The sequence below is a fragment of the Coregonus clupeaformis genome, chromosome 16 (genome assembly GCF_020615455.1).
Source record: "Coregonus clupeaformis isolate EN_2021a chromosome 16, ASM2061545v1, whole genome shotgun sequence".
In the NCBI taxonomy this organism is placed as follows: domain Eukaryota; kingdom Metazoa; phylum Chordata; class Actinopteri; order Salmoniformes; family Salmonidae; genus Coregonus; species Coregonus clupeaformis.
This window is the reverse complement of record NC_059207.1, coordinates 32,422,354-32,441,868: the sequence shown is the minus strand read 5'-3', so window position 1 is coordinate 32,441,868 and position 19,515 is coordinate 32,422,354. Positions and strand designations below refer to the sequence as shown.

General features: G+C 43.2%; 1 protein-coding gene across 3 annotated transcripts; it reads left to right on the top strand.

Moving 5' to 3' along the window:
• The first annotated feature begins 368 nt into the window (after window positions 1-368).
• On the top strand, window positions 369-10,990 carry LOC121584879 (S-adenosylmethionine synthase). Of its 3 annotated transcripts, none has more exons than XM_041901074.2 (8): window positions 369-593; window positions 1,958-2,035; window positions 2,259-2,494; window positions 2,611-2,754; window positions 3,171-3,389; window positions 4,812-4,994; window positions 6,590-6,657; window positions 7,357-10,990. In XM_041901074.2, the coding sequence occupies exons 1-8, from the start codon at window positions 500-502 to the stop codon at window positions 7,457-7,459; spliced, it is 1,125 nt and encodes a 374-aa protein (XP_041757008.1). In that variant the 5' UTR covers window positions 369-499; the 3' UTR covers window positions 7,460-10,990. The 3 variants fall into 3 exon arrangements, with proteins under 3 accessions (XP_041757008.1, XP_041757007.1, XP_041757009.1); XM_041901073.2 differs by having other exon boundaries at window positions 6,524-6,657; XM_041901075.2 differs by lacking the exon at window positions 7,357-10,990 and having other exon boundaries at window positions 6,524-6,661.
• Window positions 10,991-19,515: the final 8,525 nt, after the last annotated feature.

Below are 19,515 nucleotides of genomic sequence, written 5' to 3'. Positions count from 1 at the left end.
GCAGGTGTTAGATTACGAGCGTTTTCAAGTTCAACATTAATACCAATGGTTTTGGGAAACAGCTCGGACATTTAACGATGATCCTTAGAAGGTTCTAACGATTAATTTAGCCTTACTATGCTTTTTGGAAACCGGGCCCTAAGCATTACGAAACGTCTATTAGATCAAATAAGCCTCGTCTCATTGCCCCCCATTCGCCTCTTCCTCTCTGATTACCCGAGAAGGATGACGTTGGCCCACCCGATACCCAACTGCGTTCCTCTCAGTGCACCTGGTCAACGTTTCCACCCCCACGTTTAATATGGTATAGTCCAATGCGGCCGACAGTGACGTCTGTGAATTTCTGAATAAATACCAGAGCGCCACAAGTGAACGCGTGGATTTAACTGATGGATGAGAAGTCGTATGTGAACACCAGCACGGGGAACTAATCATTAAAATAAGCATAATTTAGCTAGCTACAACATTTCTTTATTATATCTGCCAAAAAAGAGCAACAATGATGAACGGAGAGATTAACGGTTTTCACAACTCCCTTATCGACGAGGACTGCTTCCTATTCACCTCGGAGTCAGTTGGAGAAGGACACCCCGGTGAGAACTAATTTAGGCACAAATACAGCCAATGTGTTATGGCTTGGCAGCTATTTGTTTAGATGGCTAGTTAGCACATGCGCGTCGGTGTTCCTTAGCCTTCGTAGGAAGCTAATTATCGTTAGCGAGCTAACCATCTCTGCTGATCAAACCACGCCGGCGTCAGCATCTTGCATAAGCCGCATGTGAGGCCCAAATTGTTCTTAGTTTATTAGCTAACCAGCCTGCTACTTTGCTGAGCGTTGGTCACATGGCTTCTATTGTGCAATTACTATCCGTCCTTGGGATAGATTCTCGTTACACATTTGCATCCTGTAGTCGTTGTCATAAGCATGCTTATTTCAAGAGCGCTTTTGCCCAGCCAGAGCCCCCTGCAGATCTCAATATTCAGACCAGTTTGCGCGCGCGCTCTCAGGGAACAAGGCCATATGTGTTGTCTGTGTATAGCGTTTGGTTGCTATGCAAGGGGCACTGAAGTGGATTCATTAAGAGTTCCGTGCCACTCCTTGTCTATACTGGTCGTAGTTCATCTTGGAAATCCAAACAAATCAGATATTTTTAGTTGCATTTGAACTCGCGGAAATGGTGGCGGATTTATGCTAATCGCACGGCTACACCAATAAAAAATAAATAAAAAATAACTGACCCAAGATGGACCACGATGGTCGTTTTTCCAATGTTGGCAAATTAACCATAATGGGCAGAACAAGCAATCAGGTGAGCTGAGCCGAGCCAAGGATACGCTAGCGACAACCTATCGGCGCGTTCTAGCATGTATTTGCATAATTCCGTTAGGGAACGCCTACTCTGAAGTGCGCGTGTGCAATAACTCAATTCATCCTTGTTTTCCTTCTAAACAACTCAATTTTTGGGAACTTTGGCAAATGGTGAAGTCTACAAAACGTAGTCCACTCTGTTCAAAACAGATTATAGTTTTGGGAACAGAACAAATGTTTAATCCACGAGAATTAGCAGAATGTCGGCCAAAATCTTATTTTCTCCCACTGGGCTTCCCCCTCCTCACTATATTTGGTGGTGAGTTGAAACGCCAACTGGATGCTTCAGACCAAAGAGACAGATGTATAAATCTCTCTGTGGCTACACATACCGCTAGGCCCCTCCCACCATCGCCAGAATCCTGACATATGGTACAGCATGTGTACAACTCTAGAACTGCAGTTTGTAGAGCACTGTGTACAATACAAACATGTCCAACATAATCCAAACCCATTGGAGAAGAGCACTTTAATTATTACCATTTGTGCCATGCTTTATGTGCTCTTGAACAAGCAACCTACCAGTAAATTGCACAAATGTCAGTGTAGGATTGTGAACTGGTACCATCTGTATTCTTCATTTTACAGATAAGATTTGCGACCAGATCAGTGATGCAGTGCTTGACGCCCATCTCAAGCAGGATCCTGATGCTAAAGTTGCTTGTGGTAAGAAAAAAGCACATCCTTCCTCTGATACAACTTCTAGCTGCACTGGAGTCAGCTGTGACCACATGAATGGAAGCATCTCAATAAACTCTGCATCTTCTTAATGGTAGTAGGCCTATATTATGGCACAACTCCCCAGAGTTTTGACAGGTGAGTATTGATTGATATGCTTTTTCTGGAAAGATATGGTTCTAATGTACTCTTCCCCCTCCACATTTTTCAGAGACTGTTGCTAAGACTGGGATGATCCTGCTGGCAGGTGAGGTGACGTCGCGTGCTACAGTGGACTATCAGAAGGTTGTTCGCGACACCATCCGCCACATTGGATACGATGACTCCTCCAAAGGTTTTGACTATAAGACCTGCAACGTGCTGGTGGCCCTAGAGCAGCAATCTCCAGACATCGCCCAGGGTGTTCACATTGACCGCAATGAGGAGGACGTAGGGGCAGGGGACCAGGTATGACTTGGGGTGCAGAGGACCACTGCAGTAGCGACGTTAGCTGTACATTTATCAGACTGCTAAATATGCAGCTTTCCTTTCAGATTTAGAAGTTATACTTTTTCAATTGTCAGGGCCTGATGTTTGGCTATGCCACTGATGAGACTGAGGAGTGCATGCCCCTCACCATTATGCTCGCCCACAAGCTCAACGCCAAGATGGCTGAACTGCGTCGCAATGGCACCCTGCCCTGGCTCCGGCCTGACTCCAAGACCCAGGTAAGCTGCCTGTGTGCAATTGATAGACTATTTACATGAGGCTAAATTGAGAATGCTGAAATGCCTATATAACTAGTTTGTCCTAGTCTATCACACCTTCTGATGAGTGCAATATTACTTTTCTTACTCAATCTCTCCAACCTTGTTTGGGGCCAGCAGTAACTCCAGCATATAACTAGTTTTAGGTTGTTCCCCTGCTCAGACATTGCTGAAACATGCCAGACCTTACAATGCCTGGATTGGTATTTTACGTCTCGGCTAACTACATCATATATTTTTGCATTCTAGTGCCTGACTGCACAGTCGATGATTAGCATGCAACCATTGGTTGACGCATGCAATGTCTGAGTAAGGGAAAGCAACCTTAATCTAGGCTTGCTGTTGAACAATCCTGCTGAATCTGTTTCTTTGTGCAGGTGACAGTTCAGTACCGCCAGGACCGTGGTGCCATGTTGCCAGTGCGTGTCCACACCATCGTGGTCTCCGTGCAGCATGATGAGCACATCTGCCTGGACGAGATGCGCGACGCTCTCAAGGAGAAGGTCGTAAAGGCTGTGGTGCCCTGTATTTACCTGGATGACGACACTATTTACCACATGCAGCCCAGTGGGCGCTTCGTCATCGGAGGCCCACAGGTGAGACTATAAGTCAGGGTTCGTACAGTCATAAATCCTGGAAAAGTCATGGAATTTTAAAATGGTGTATTCCAGGCCTGGAAAAGTTTAGGAAAATGATAAATATCTGAAAAGTTTTGGAGAAGTCATGGAAATGTGTCTCATAATTTCTATTAATGTAATTTTATTTAGGCCGTTTAAAAAATATTTTATAAATAAAATCAACATAGTAGAATGATACACATCTGTTTCCCCCAAAAAAATTTCAACACTCGCGAATAAGGCCATACAAAGTTTATTTACTTTTTTACCGATTCATTTAAATTATACTTTTGACTAAACGAACAATTCACTTCGCCATTATATTAGTTGCGATTTGGTTCAATCACGGTGAATCGAATCATATGAATCAAAATAATTTTGTGAATCGCAAACAGTCATTTTAGGAAAATATTTGTAGCCTTTTGGATTATGTGGCTTCAAATTGTTTGGTAGACACTTCCAGTTCATTTGGGCATCCAATGTATGGGACATTTCAACTCAATAGCTGCTAGTCAGCCTGCAAAGTGAACACAAAAAAAAAAATGTTACGGTAGCTAAATATGACTAAACTCGACGGTACATTTCCTGAAGAGAATTTGTGTGCTTGCTTCAGCTGAAATAAAAATATTTGTAGCCTACCATAGCCAATTGATCTTTGACATTGAATGAGCGAATTATTTCAAAAGGCATAAAACAAATTTGGTTCAATGTTATACATCAAGGGTGGTGAACCATCCTCCAGGAAAGCTAATTGGTCTGCAGGCTTTTCTTCCAGTCCCGTCTAACAAACCACATTTTAGAAATTCGCTGCTCAACTGGACCTTGATAAACTGGCTCTGTTTTGAGCAGGGCTTGATCAAAAGCCTGCACACCCAGTAGCTCTCCAGACTGCTCAACTGGACCTTGATAAACTGGCTCTGTTTTGAGCAGGGCTTGATCAAAAGCCTGCACACCCAGTAGCTCTCCAGACTGAGGGTTGACCACATGTTTTATACAGTTGCCTAACAGGTATTCTACTTTGTTGGGGGAGTGTGTGTGTGTGTAAGTGCCTTGTGCAACGAGAGATGGTAAATGGGATCAGAAATCAGCCTCCCAGTGTCTACCCCATTATGCTTACTAATTTATATGTACATATAGATGCTGCCAATTGTTGGTCATGGAAATTTGGTTAAGTCATGAAATTAGGAACCATAATAAGTGGTGGTTGTAGGACTGGGCATCTAGGACCTGTACCCTGTGCTTGAAGGGGTCAACACTAAAGTAACTTTGATGCATGGGGTTGTTTAACTGTTCATATAAAGCATTTTTACATGATATTTGATCCATATTTTTGATTACTGTCAATTATGTTCGGGTAAATTGAAAAGGAATGAGCATGAACCATTCCTCCTTCCCCTGCAGGGTGATGCTGGCCTGACGGGCCGTAAGATCATTGTTGACACTTATGGAGGCTGGGGGGCCCATGGTGGAGGAGCCTTCTCAGGGAAGGACTACACTAAGGTGGACCGCTCTGCTGCCTACGCTGCCCGCTGGGTGGCCAAGTCTCTGGTGAAGGCGGAGCTGTGCAAGAGGGTCCTGGTCCAGGTGAGGGCAGGGTGATCCTAATAAGGATCATTTGGAAATATTCAGACCCCTTCACTTATTCCACATGTTACATTTACAGCCTTTTAAAATTGATTTAAATCCTCAATCTACACACTACTCCATAATGATAAATAAAAAATCTTTTTTATTTTTTATTTACTGATACCTTATTTACATAAGTATTCAGATCATTTGCTATGAGACTTGAAATTGAGCTCTGGTGCATCCTGTTTCCATTAATCATCCTTGATGTTTCTACAACTTGATTGGAGTCCATGTGTGGTAAATTCAATTGATTGGACATGATTTAGAAAGGCACACAACTGTCTATATAAGGTCCCACAGTTGGCAGTGCATGTCAGAGCAAAAACCAAACCATGAGGTGGGAGGAATGGTCCGTAGAGCTCCTAGACAGGATTGTGCCTGGCCAAACTGAGCAATCTGGGGAGAAGGGCCTTGGTCAGGGAGGTGACCAAGAACCCGATGGTCACTCTGACAGAGCTCCGGAGTTCCTCTGTGGAGATGGGGGAACCTTCCAGAAGGACAACCATCTCTGCGGCACTCCACCAATCAGGCCTTTATGGCAAAGTAGCCAGACGGAAGCCACTCCTCAGTAAAAGGCACATGACCGCCCGCTTGGAGTTTGCCAAAAGGCAACTAAAGGACTCAGACCGTGAGAAACAAGATTCTCTGGTCTGGTGAAACAGAGATCGAACTCTTTGGCCTGAATGCCAAGCGTCACGTCTGGAGGAAACCAGGCACTGCTCATCACCTGGCCAATACCATCCCTACGGTGAAGCGTGGCGGCAGCATCATGCTGTGGGGATGTTTTTAGCGGCAGGGTCTGGGAGACTAGTCAGGCTCGAGGGGAAAGATGAACCGAGAACTACAGATCCTTGATGAAAACCTGCTCCAGAGCACTCAGGACCTCAGACTGGGGTGACGGTTCACCTTCCAACAGGACAACGACCCTAAGGAAGCCAAGACAATGCAGGAGTGGCTTCGGGACAAGTCTCTGCATATCCTTGAGTGCACCCAGCCTGAGCCCGGACTTGAACCCGATCAAACATCTCTAGAGAGACCTGAAAATGGCTGTGCAGCGACGGTCCCCATCCAACCTTACAGAGCTTGAGAGGATCTGCAGAGAAGAATGGGAGAAACTCTCCCAAATACAGGTGTGCCATGCTTGTAACGTCATACCCAAGGAGACTCGATGCTGTAATTGCTGCCAAAGGTGCTTCAACAAAGTACTGAGTGAAGTCTGAATACTTATGTAAATGTGATATTTCCCTTTTTGTAATTTAGCTTGCATTTCTAAACCTGTTTTTGCTTTGTCATTCTGTGTGTGTAGATTGAGGGGGGGAGGACTATTTAATCAATTTTAGAGTAAGGCTCTAACATAACTGGAAAAAGTGAAGGGGTCTGAATACTTTCCGAATGCACTGTACATAAATCACAGGCGCAAAGGGGTGCCACAAAATCAAACCTAAAGTCCGATGCATGTTTCTATGCTCACGACTATACATCAGGTTGCCTATGCAATCGGCGTGGCCCACCCACTCTCAATCTCCATTTTCCACTACGGCACATCCCAGAAGAGTGAGAGGGAGCTGCTGGACATCGTCAAGAAAAACTTTGACCTTCGTCCTGGTGTCATTGTCAGGTAAAGTATACCCCTTTTGAATCTGTGTGCCTCTCTGAATCTGCACCTTCTGTCTCTCCTTTTACTCACACGTCCTCTATCGTCTTTCTGTTCTGCCTGAGCTGTCAGCCAGTGTTCAGAGATGGTTCTAACCCTTTACTGTATGATTCTCTACTGTGGTGTAATTAATGACATACCTGTTAGCTACTGCTGCTTTCTTTTTGACTTATGCGTCAATCAGGGCTTGTGATCAGTTTGCCAATCCTGATATTCCTGTCCAACCTGTCTCGCTTTAAATGCCAGTTAAGTACAGTATGTAATGCTTTGAGAGCTGCAGTAGAGGCTGTCTGATCTGTTAGATGGTATGTTAAATACCCAGTATAAGGAAGGGTTTCCTGCTCACATCCAACTGAAAGGTCATAGGTTTCTCAGACCTTGTTAAAGTTCAATGCCATTTATAAATGGGATTAGTGCGCTTTCAATCTCCAAGCTGCAGTCCCCACACTGCTCAAGGATGAGTTGGTTAGCAGGGTAAGTGTCAACGCTTCATCCCTTCCTCCCCCCACTTTACTAGCTGTCCTAATTAACCTTTCTGATTATTGCTTTCTTTCTGTGGCTCTTGACACTCCCTATTAGCTGAGCGTTTGGCTGAGTATTGATGCGTTGATCTGAGGTCATTTCCTGTGATGGGCCGCTAAATGAGTCGATTGTGTATTCCAGGGAGCTGGAGCTGAAGAAGCCCATGTATCAGAGGACCGCTGCCTACGGCCACTTTGGCCGCGACTCATTCCCATGGGAGATGCCCAAAAAGCTCAGATACTAAACTTGTGAAGCTTTTTCCCCCCAGGCCTGTTGGTGTATACTACAGAGAAGCTTACACGGTCTTGGGGGTGAAAGGCCCTTAACTCCCTTCCCTCTTAATGGCATATTAGAACCCTACCCCTTCCACCGTCCCTCAAAATACACCCCAACTCTCTTTCTACTTCCCCTCTCCAGTCATCTGTACTGTATTTTTGCTGTTGGTAGTATTAACTTGACTACTAACTTTCTCAAAAATATTTCAGAAAAGTAATGTTGAGAAGATTAATAATAGGAGGGTGTTGGCTAGCTACCTAATCTCTTCCACCAGCAGTCTCTCTCTGTCGACTCATCTGGTTTCACCGCGCCTCAGAAAGGGACTTGAATGGAGGCTATGACAGGCGCGGACGAAACAACTTCTGATTTTTAATTGCCAATCTCTGTCCCCCCCCCCCATCTAGCGCAACCCTTAGAACCTCCCCCCTACATTGTGGACTTAAATGTGAGCAGTGCAAGTGATTTTAACAATTTAAGTTAGTAAAATCTGAAAGTACGCGTTAGGGTTGGTCGACTACTACAATATTGAAGATTGACGGCTATAGTCGATGGTGATTTCGTGATGTGACCGATGTCTAGCCTATTTCAACTTCACTGGCGCCACACCGTAAAGAGCTGACCGGGCAGCCCACAGCAGGACCATGTCAAGTGGCCTATTCCTTTGCTATAGCCTGCATAACTACTTTCAATAAATGTTATAAGCAATTTACAGAATTCAAGAGCACAATTTAGACAGGGCTAAGAAGATGTTCTTGCTTGGCTACACAAACTCCTTGCTCTGGCCAAACGCTACGCCACACCCACAGACTTAGTTTGGATCGGCGTACCTCCCCAGCGATATCTAGAACTCATTCTAATTGGTCCCAGAAACTGATGGGTTGGTCCAGAGCCAGAACGCACCTGGGTAAAGCGTCTTTTTTTCAAATTAATCATTTGCTTTGATATTCTGATTGGTTAGGTATGATCCAATCACTGACTTTGTTTTATACAACACCCCCATTTTGAGGTCACCACAAACGACTTCAACGATGGCATTCCAACTGAAGTATGTAGCGAACATAGCGCAGTAGAAGGTGAGTAAGGCAAAAGATTTTCACCAAAGCGGCACAAAATGTCCAGTCAAATGTTTATTTTGATCTGTCAGTGTCAGCTCTGGGCCATATAGCGCCGCTTCTTTTTTTTTATAGTGGAGCCTCCGGTGTGTCTATTTTAAAAACCTAATTTTATATTTGCTCTACATTTCATATGACTTTTATGCATGCTGGCTTTCTCCCACCACACTACTTCATGATCAATTAATTTATCTAACAGCGCTCTAGGCTGTCATAAAGTTAGTGTTTTTGAATTACCTAAACATGATGGACCTAAGGTAATGAGGTAGAACAAACAATAGAAAAATCGAACAAGTAGTTTTTAACAAACCTTAGTTGCGCGAAGCTTGCCTTTGCAAACCAAAAGCCAAATCCTACTAGTTAAAATGGCCTATCAAAAGCATTAAGACAAGTTTAAAGTTATGAAGAGTATTTCCAAAATAGGCTATTCTAATGGTGTTTAATGTCGTAAAGTTGCAGCTTTCAAATGGGAACAATTGTGAAAGTCAGTCTATAGATGATTCTCTATCACAGCTTTATTTTGAATGACAAATATTACGGGGGGGGGGGCATTGTATATCAATGTTTTTTATGGATACTTGATCATGATAAGACAAAGGTTGACATTGCCCAACCCTAGTACGCATCTTAGAAGTAGTTTTCACTTATAAAATGATATGCCCGAACTCTGAATCAATTGGTCTTCCCAAAAATATGGTCAATGTAATATTTTATTTTGATCTAAAACAGCTGTAGCTGTAGCAGTCTCGCTCCCTTTACTGCGTCGACTTTTAAGCTGCGCCTCATTCAAGTCCCTCTTTGTTGTACAGTGTTACTAGGCTCTTTATACGGTAGCCTAGTCTTCCTGTCTTCCATTTATGTCTTTCACACTACAAATCTACGTATGGGTGGTCCTCTGTAGCTCAATTGGTAGAGCATGGCGCTTGTAACGCCAGGGTAGTGGGTTCGATCCCCGGGACCACCCATACGTAAAAATTTATGCACACATGACTGTGTTATTAACTCCTAGCCCCTGCCCAGCATCACTGAGAAACTAAATACTGCAGTTTGGTTATCCGGGCTTAGCTGTCCTTAAACTTGATCAGCTTTTGGAATATTTTGCTCCTGTTAAGTCTGACCTACCAAAGCTACATGTTGATATCATGTTAATTTACTGGTGCTACTGAATGAAGGAAGGGCCCCCTCCCTGCCCCTTAATCTTTTCCCTTTAGTTTACACTTCTTTCTGTTAGTCCCCCAACCCCTAATCCTTCTCCCTTTTTGAAGCTTTATTTCACTCCCCTTATCATTTGTGGAGGATGTAAGAACAGCACCGTTAAGGGTCAATGGTTATTGTGATTTTCAAAGAAATGCTATGCATTGCAGGCTGAGAAACAAGACCAATCTTGATTATTTTCAAGTCACGTTCTTGAATATACTCAGTAAAATCTGGGATGCCCCTGCAGATGTCTGTGCTGTTTTCTGACGTAATACAGAAAAGTCAGAAGCTGCTATGTCACTGCTAAGGCCTGTAGGGGTGTTGGTTATACTTGATTGTTTAAAACATGTTGTCATTGGATTGTCTTTTTAAACTCCTTCAAAAGGTAGTTTAATTTCCTTCTGGTTTTTTTTACATTTTATAAAATGGTTTAAGGTCAAGGTTCTTCTTCGTTGGGTATTGATGGCAGGTGTAGCTACAGAGAAACCGCCATCTTGATCCTGAAGGAGGGCCGTCTTTGCCACAATGAAGAGCTCTTACTATTGGCAAACACTTTTTTTTTTTATATATATATATTTATTTGTTCTCTGAAACTTGGCATGGATACAGAAGCAAAGGATTCAGAAGGCAGCTTAAACCCCAGAGTTTTTATTTTTGATCTCACATATTGACTTTACTGAATGCCATAACTAGGTTACATTTTCAGTGGTTCCGAAGTGTCATACAGAAAAGCTTTGGTCTGCCTCCACGGAACTGTCACTGGCTGATGTGATGAGTATTTTGGACTGCAGTTTTATGGGGTGAGATTGTATTGACTATACACCTCTGGTCAATACAATTAGACCATTCTCTAACACCCCCCCCTTACTCATCCTTGCATGAAGAGACGTTTGGCTGGTGTGGTACAGAGAAACCAGCCTGGTTTACAAGCGGTCTCTTGTTTGTATGGATAGGGTTTCCCTTGGTGCTTTGTTTCTCCCTTTTTTTTGCCACTGAGGCTAGTCTTCTGGCTACTGTGAGTGTAAGAGTGCCTCCCCCTGTACTGAACCCCTTTCACCCCTCCTGCTCTTTATCAACATGGGTCCGACATCCTGAGGAACAGGTAGCTTGTCAATGCATCAGTCTTCAGAGGTTCGATACGGATTTCTCATGTCAAAGATCTGCAATAAATGTCAACTTTCCTTCATGAAGCATGTTTTTGTTGTCTCATTCATTGTCAGATTGTATTTGAAAAGTTAATGCACATTCATTAAATGTCTATACTCTAGCTAGATCTTTGTGCACATGGAATTCTTTGACCAGTGGTGCCACAAATCCATCATCAATAAGTAGTGAATGGTGTTATCAGAGTCTGGTCGATCATGGGTAGTGAATATGAAAAATAGCAGTGCGATTTGGCATCATCCCATGTGTTTCTGGGTATTTGAGCCATGGATTACACCTGTCCCATAACTGGGTCTGCAGCACAGATTTCTATTTATTTTAAATCTGAAATGCCTTAGGGACATTACTGCCCTCTTTTGTTACATAGAAACGTACAGTGGTTCATGTTGAAACACACAGCTGTTCTGTGTTAAGAAGGTTGTTTTAACAGTGATGCTCACCTTACTTATTATGCTCACATTGAGGAGCACTCCAATGCCATATTGATTCAATATGACTAGCTAGAGTGCTTTCAGACTTGCTCCCTCTGTGGGATTGGCTGAAAGCAAGTCAAGGTAAATAGAGTTTGTTTGTTTGTAAAACTTCTTACTGCACAGTAATACATCTAGACCATAACTTTCACTGATATATCTAGTGCTGCTAACACACAAATACACTCAGGATCTTATTAGAAATCAAATCAGAAATCATTTGGACACACTTTGCACATTCATGATTAGACTGCATCAACTGTTTCAGTGGATGATAATAATGCTATAACATGATTTTGATACTATACTCATATTACAGAATTCATGACTGTGTGAATCAAACTGCACGTCTGCTATGATATGTTTGATATCCTATGTGTTGTCAGTGTCAGGGCACACTTGGTTTAATCAATTCCTTTTTTTCTTTTTTTTTAATGAAATTAATTTTGACTGAGCTCTCTCCATGTAGTTTGTTTGTTTGGTAGAGCACGGCGCTTGTAACGCCAAGGTAGTGGGTTCGATCCCCGGGACCACCCATACACAAAAATGTATGCACGCATGACTGTAAGTCGCTTTGGATAAAAGCGTCTGCTAAATGGCATATTATTATTATTATTATTATTTTGTAATGGTCGTATCTTGCCTTGATAAAGGTGATCCCAACCAAGTCCCAAGTCTTTGGCAGTTTGTTATGGTGGCTTTGCCAGTGTTTCCCCAGCACAGTGACTCGTAAGGTCAAACGTGTATATAGTCAACAAACTGGTAAATATTATGGTGGGAAATTACACCTGTATAGTGGTTTTTGTGTACTGTCAATGACAGTATGAAGATGGGCAGAAACGACTTCTCCAATATAAATCCCCAATCACACTTGTAGGTGATGTAGTGAAGCTGTTTTTAATGTCATATGTTGAACATCCTTTTTCTGTCTATAATGCTGAACTTTTATGGACTACTGAATCTCTTAAGACTGGGTTGTCCAAACTCTGTCCTGTTCCCAACCCCTGGGTGCATGTCTTTTTGCCCTAGCACTACACAGCTGATTCAAAGCTTGATAATGAGTTATTTGAATCAGCTGTGTAACCAGGACCGAGTTTGGGAAACCCTGCTCTAAGACAAAGGGTCATCGAAGTGGCCCTTAAACATCTAGGTGCGATACCATGTGACCTCACAGGACTACAAAAGGACTCTGCTGTCTCCCCCTTTTAGCCTCTTATCCTGCTGGACCTTTCTCAATGAGGGAGAAGAACCTCCATCTTCAGTAGGCTTTAATGGCGTGAACTGATAAGTTAGGAAAGAACGTTTTTGGGAATAGTACCTGTAATTCAGTACAGAAATTGGGACTGAAGAGCCCATGCACTAAACGGTCCTTGTAGGAAACTTGGTCTTTAAAGAGCTAGTGTAGCCTGAACGGTACATTTTAAGATTAAATCAAATCAAATTTTATTGGTCACATGCGCCGAATACAACAGGTGCAGACATCACAGTGAAATGCTTACTTACAGCATTTCACTGTGATGTCTGCACCTGTTGTATTCGGCGCATGTGACCAATAAAATGTGATTTGATTTGAATGTATCAAGGAACTAAGACTATTTAGAGCACAGCCTCTGCAACTCTAAGGTAGAGCCATCAGACAGAGCAACCAGCGACACGACACGAGGGACCATCCAAACTCAGAGGAAAGGAGCAAGAAACCACCAAGGAACCCCTCAACTCAGGACAAAGGAGGACACCACCATATTTCCTTTGTTCACCTCCATGCGGCCTAACAAGAGCCAAGGACAACAGATTTTGTTAACAGACTATCACATCTTCAATATTCATGAGGTCTCTTGTCTTTCGTTCTATTTCCTACCTTTTCATGATCACTCATGTATAAATAACTTGTTTGTCTTCTTATTCTGGGAAACTCATTGATTCTCAAAGAATTCATACCTTCAGATAATACACGTATTACTATTATTCACATTTTTGTCAGTTATTGTAAATAACTCATGAATCAGACCTTAGAAGACCAGTTTTGTCAAAGAAAGGACTGGTGTCCCGCTAATAATTGCATAGTAATAAGTGTCCACACTCCCTTACAGCGACGTCATGGTGACGTTGGCTAACCGCTCATGAGCAGAAACACGTAATCTGAGTTGACGGTCATCTCGCGCCGAACTGCGCATATGCAGGCCATCATGTCAAAGGCACTCTTTCGATATAAAGTTGTTTTTGACGAAAATTAAAACGTGTCAGTTTGTCACTTTCACGAGGTTGGAGTAATGACATGTTCAACTACTTAAGACATTGGTTCGAATTTCGGTTGTGCCTTTAGGTTTCGAGAAAATTAACAACTAAGGAATAATTTTTCACATCTCATTGACTTCTCAAACTTCGGCCTGGTCTACTTGGTCCGTTTAGCAAGCATTTAGAAACTCTGTGGTACTGTCTTGATTTTGTTACATGTGAGAGGAATGGACACTTGGTGACTCAAATACTAAACTTTTAAAATATGACCCATCAAATGGTTTTCTCTGAGTATATTTTATACTTAAACGAATTGATTAATCCAGGATCAAGTTGAAGGACAAACATAATCTTTAGGATAATTTGTTTTACTGCAGTTTTTAGTTGAACGTGAGTCTCGGCCCTGGGGTACATGCCAGTGCCTAGGCTGCAAAAACTACTCCGCCCACACGCACCATCAGATGTTCGTAAACCAATCACCTCACAGAACGCAGACACACCTCATTGGTCCATTGACTGAAATAATTCCTTCAGGCAGGGTGTACATACAGTAGGATACCAAAACGAAATTACATGTTTTACCCACACCTGCAAACTAAATCCGTGCTTTACTAAACTTGCTATCCAGAGGCAGTCAGTAAAGGCTGAGATATAGTTTTTCGAAGTCTGAGGACATAGTGCGGTCTTTTTCGAGAGTACAAAGCTACCGTGTCTTAGGGGGTGGTATTGAATGTGCAATGCAGAGTGAAGGAAAAGCAGTCAACAAGTGCTCAGCATATGTGGGAACTCCTTCAAGACTGTTGGAAAAGCATTCCAGGTGAAGCTGGTTGAGAGAATGCCAAGAGTGTGCAGATCTGTCATCAAGGCAAAGGGTGGCTATTTGAAGAATCTCAAATATAAAATATGTTTTGATTTGTTTAACACTTTTTTGGTTACTACATGATTCCATATGTGTTATTTCATAGTTCTGATGTCTTCACTATTATTCTACAATGTAGAAAATAGTAAAAATAAAGAAAAACCCTTGAATGAGTAGGTGTGTCCAAACTTTTGACTGGTACTGTATATATTGTGTCATATCGTGATAATATCGTATCGTGAGGTTCCTGGCATTTCCCAGCCCTAGTCTCTTAGCCCAGTATTATTTAACTTCCTGATTTACAAATAAAAGGCCCCCCTTGTCCTCTGTACAGATTGTTCTATCTGTAATTCTTAGAGCGTAATCTGCTTCCCAAAAAATACAACGGCTTCATTCCGTATTGTCCTTCTTGTGACCCTTCTTGACTGGTTCCAAGCATTCAGTCTCTGATTGGCAATGGAAACACTTTCTCAGGTAGACCATTTATCATCAGCAGCCAAATCCTGTTCAGTTCGTTAATCAGAATCCAAACCAGTAGCTAGCTGTTCAAAATGAGTAATCTTTTGAGCTGCTTCTCTTCTAATTACTTTGGTGTTCACTGCTCTGTTACATTGTGCCCCATTTGTCTGGCTGTTTTTTAAAATTTATGAATGGATTTCATAGTCTGCTCAACCCAGAGTCTGTGTAATCTTGAAGGGGATTGGGGATCAATGTTGTGCTATAGCCTGGGCACCATTCTGCTTCTGCCTGTTCCGGTTTATCACCATCTTGGCAAGGCAACTGTTGTGTAATCTAACTGGTCTATACGTGAATACAATAACTACGAACGGTGTATCTTTATGAAGGTATATTTATTGCTAGCTTGACGTGCCTTCACATTACAAGCAACATGCGTGAGATAGACGCTTTCCTCGTGAACCCCCAAATATGGTTGTAGGTATGTAGATGGTGGCTCAGATGGCGTGTCGGCTTTAGGACACGTGTCTACCCTAAAGGAAGACTCCAAAGCACAGGTTACATTCTTTGTTTTCTTCTGATGCTTCTGAAGAACTGGAATCTGTCCTCAGACAAAGAGAGCATCAACCTCATAGAATTACTTAAATAATCCCATATAGTAATTGAATAGGATCTCTGTGAGTGTGAGCAACCTGTCCACGTCATCAGTATAACTACTCCCCTGTGACACCAAATAAAACGGTGACATTAATGGCTCCCCTTGACTCTGTCATCTTCAGGAACTAGGACTACTGAAGCACATTTTATGGATCATGAGGTAGTACATTACTACAGTTACACTGTACTAACCAGGGACCATAAATAGCTTCGATACTCAAGTTACTCATGTGACTAGAGTCCAAACTGTCTGCCACTAATTGACTACACTCTGCAGCTGCTGTCCACTCACACCATCAAGAATGCTTACTCAAACTTCTATTTTTAACTCACACTCTCTGTTAGATTGCTGGGTTTTGCACTACGGCTGCACTATGGCAGCCTCAATCCACCATGTCCATGGACTTATTCACTATTAGGTATACCAGGGGTGGGCAATAATTTTGGCTCGAGGGCCACATCAGGATTTCTAAATTCAGCGGAGGGCCGCACAGATTTCTTTTAGGACCAATTTGTTCGTCAAAACCAATTTGTGGGCCAGAAAAAGGGCAGTTATTTGAAAACACATAGGTACATTATAACTTTCCATCTAGTTTTAGATGTTCAACAGTGGCCTGGAGTGTTTAATTAACCCAAAATAATAACCCCCACACACACACACACACACAATAAAAAACTGCCATATGTTGACCACCCCGAAGGTACAGTGCCTTCAGAAAGTATTTATACCCCTTGACTTATTCCACATTTTGTTGTGTTACAGCCTGAATTCAAAATTGATTGAATTCTTCAAGCTCTGTCAAGTTGGTTGTTGATCATTGCTAGACAGCCATATTCAAGTCTTGCCATAGATTTTCAAGCAGATTTAAGTCCAAAATGTAACTAGGCCACTCAGGAACATTCATTGTCATCTTGGTAAGCAACTCCAGTGTATATTTGGCCTTGTGTTTTAGGTTATTGTCATACTGAAATATGAATTTGTCTCCAGTGTCTGTTGGAAAGCAGACTGAACCAGGCTTTCCTCTAGGATTTTGCCTGTGCTTAACTCGATTCTGTTTATTTTTATCCTAAAATACTCCCTAGTCCTTGCCATTGACAAGAATACCCATAACATAATGCAGCCACCACCATGCTTGAAAATATGATGAGTGGTACTCAGTGATGTATTGTGTTGGATTTTCCCCAAACATAACGCTTTGTATTCAAATCAAATCAAATCAAATTGTATTGGCCACATGCGCCAAATACAACAGGTGCAGACATTACAGTGAAATGCTTACTTACAGCCCTTAACCAACAGTGCATTTATTTTTAATAAAAAAATAAAAATAAAACAACAACAAAAAAGTGTTGAGAAAAAAAAGAGCAGAAGTAAAATAAAATAACAGTAGGGAGGCTATATATACAGGGGGGTACCGGTGCAGAGTCAATGTGCGGGGGCACTGGCTAGTTGAGGTAGTTGAAGTAATATGTACATGTGGGTAGAGTTAAAGTGACTATGCATAAATAATTAACAGAGTAGCAGCAGCGTAAAAAGATGGGGTGGGGGGTGGGGGTGGGGGGCAGTGCAAATAGTCCGGGTAGCCATGATTAGCTGTTCAGGAGTCTTATGGCTTGGTGGTAGAAGCTGTTGAGAAGTCTTTTGGACCTAGACTTGGCACTCCGGTACCGCTTGCCGTGCGGTAGCAGAGAGAACAGTCTATGACTAGGGTGGCTGGAGTCCTTGACAATTTTGAGGGCCTTCCTCTGACACCGCCTGGTATAGAGGTCCTGGATGGCAGGAAACTTGGCCCCAGTGATGTACTGGGCCGTACGCACTACCCTCTGTAGTGCCTTGTGGTCGGAGGCCAAGCAGTTGCCATACCAGGCGGTGATGCAACCAGTCAGGATGCTCTCGATGGTGCAGCTGTAGAATTTTTTGAGGATCTGAGGACCCATGCCAAATCTTTTCAGTCTCCTGAGGGGAATAGGCTTTGTCGTGCCCTCTTCACGACTGTCTTGGTGTGTTTGGACCGTGATAGTGTGTTGGTGATGTGGACACCAAGGAACTTGAAGCTCTCAACCTGTTCCACTACAGCCCGTCGATGAGAATGGGGGCGTGCTCAGTCCTCTTTTTTTTCTTGTAGTCCACAATCATCTCCTTTGTCTTGGTCACGTTGAGGGAGAGGTTGTTATCCTGGCACCACACGGCCAGGTCTCTGACCTCCTCCCTATAGGCTGTCTCATCGTTGTCGGTGATCAGGCCTACCACTGTTGTGTCGTCGGCAAACTTAATGATGGTGTTGGAGTCGTGCCTGGCCATGCAGTCATGGGTGAACAGGGAGTACAGGAGGGGACTGAGCACGCACCCCTGAGGGGCCCCTGTGTTGAGGATCAGTGTGGCAGATGTGTTGTTACCTACCCTTACCACCTGGGGGCGGCCCGTCAGGAAGTCCAGGATCCAGTTTCAGAGGGAGGTGTTTAGTCCCAGGATCCTTATCTTAGTGATGAGCTTTGAGGGCACTATGGTGTTGAATGCTGAGCTGTAGTCAATGAATAGCATTCTCACGGAGGTGTTCCTCTTGTCCCGGTGGGAAAGGGCAGTGTGGAGTGCAATAGAGATTGCATCATGTGTGGATCTGTTGGGGCGGTATGCAAATTGGAGTGGGTCTAGGGTTTCTGGGATAATGGTGTTGATGTGAGCCATGACCAGCCTTTCAAATTTCTTCATGGCTACAGACGTCAGTGCTACGGGTCGGTAGACATTTAGGCAGGTTATCTTAGTGTCCTTGGGCACAGGGACTATGGTGGTCTGCTTGAAACATGTTGGTATTACAGACTCAGTCAGGGACATGTTGAAAATGTCAGTGAAGACACTTGCCAGTTGGTCAGCACATGCTCGGAGTACACGTCCTGGTAATCAATCTGGCCCTGCGGCCTTGTGAATGTTGACCTGCTTAAAAGTCTTACTCACATCGGCTACGGAGAGCGTGATCACATAGTCATCCAGAACAGCTGGTGCTCTCATGCATGCTTCAGTGTTGCTTGCCTCGAAGCGAGCATAGAAGTGGTTTAGCTCATCTGGAAGTCTTGTGTCACTGGGCAGCTCGCGGCTGTGCTTCCCTTTGTAGTCTGTAATAGTTTTCAAGCCCTGCCACATCTGACGAGCGTGAGAGCCGGTGTAGTACGATTCAATCTTAGTCCTGTATTGACTCTTTGCCTGTTTGATGGTTCGTCGGAGGGCATAGCGGGATTTCTTATAAGCGTCCGGGTTAGAGTCCCGCTCCTTGAAAGCGGCAGCTATACCCTATAGCTCAGTGTGGATGTTTCCTGTAATCCATGGCTTCTGGTTGGGGTATGTACGTACGGTCACTGTGGGAACGACATCATCAATGGACTTATTGATGAAGCCAGTCACTGATGTGGTGTACACCTCAATGCTATCTGAAGAATCCCGGAACATGTTCCAGTCTGTGCTAGCAAAACAGTCCTGTAGCTTAGCATCTGCGTCATCTGACACCTTTTTTATTAACCGAGTCACTGGTGCTTCCTGCTTTAGTTTTTGCTTTTAAGCAGGAATCAGGAGGATAGAGTTATGGTCAGATTTGCCAAATGGAGGGTGAGGGAGAGCTTTGTATGCGTCTCTGTGTGTGGAGTAAAGGTGGTCTAGAGTTTTTTTTCTCCTCTGGTTGCACATTTAACATGCTTGTAGAAATTAGGTAGAACGGATTTAAGTTTCCCTGCATTAAAGTCCCCGGCCACTAGGAGCGCTGCCTCTGGATGAGCGTTTTCCTGTTGATTTATGGCCTTATACAGCTCATTCAGTGCAATCTTAATGTCAGCATTGGTTTGTGGTGGTAAATAGACAGCTATGAAAAATATAGATGAAAACTCT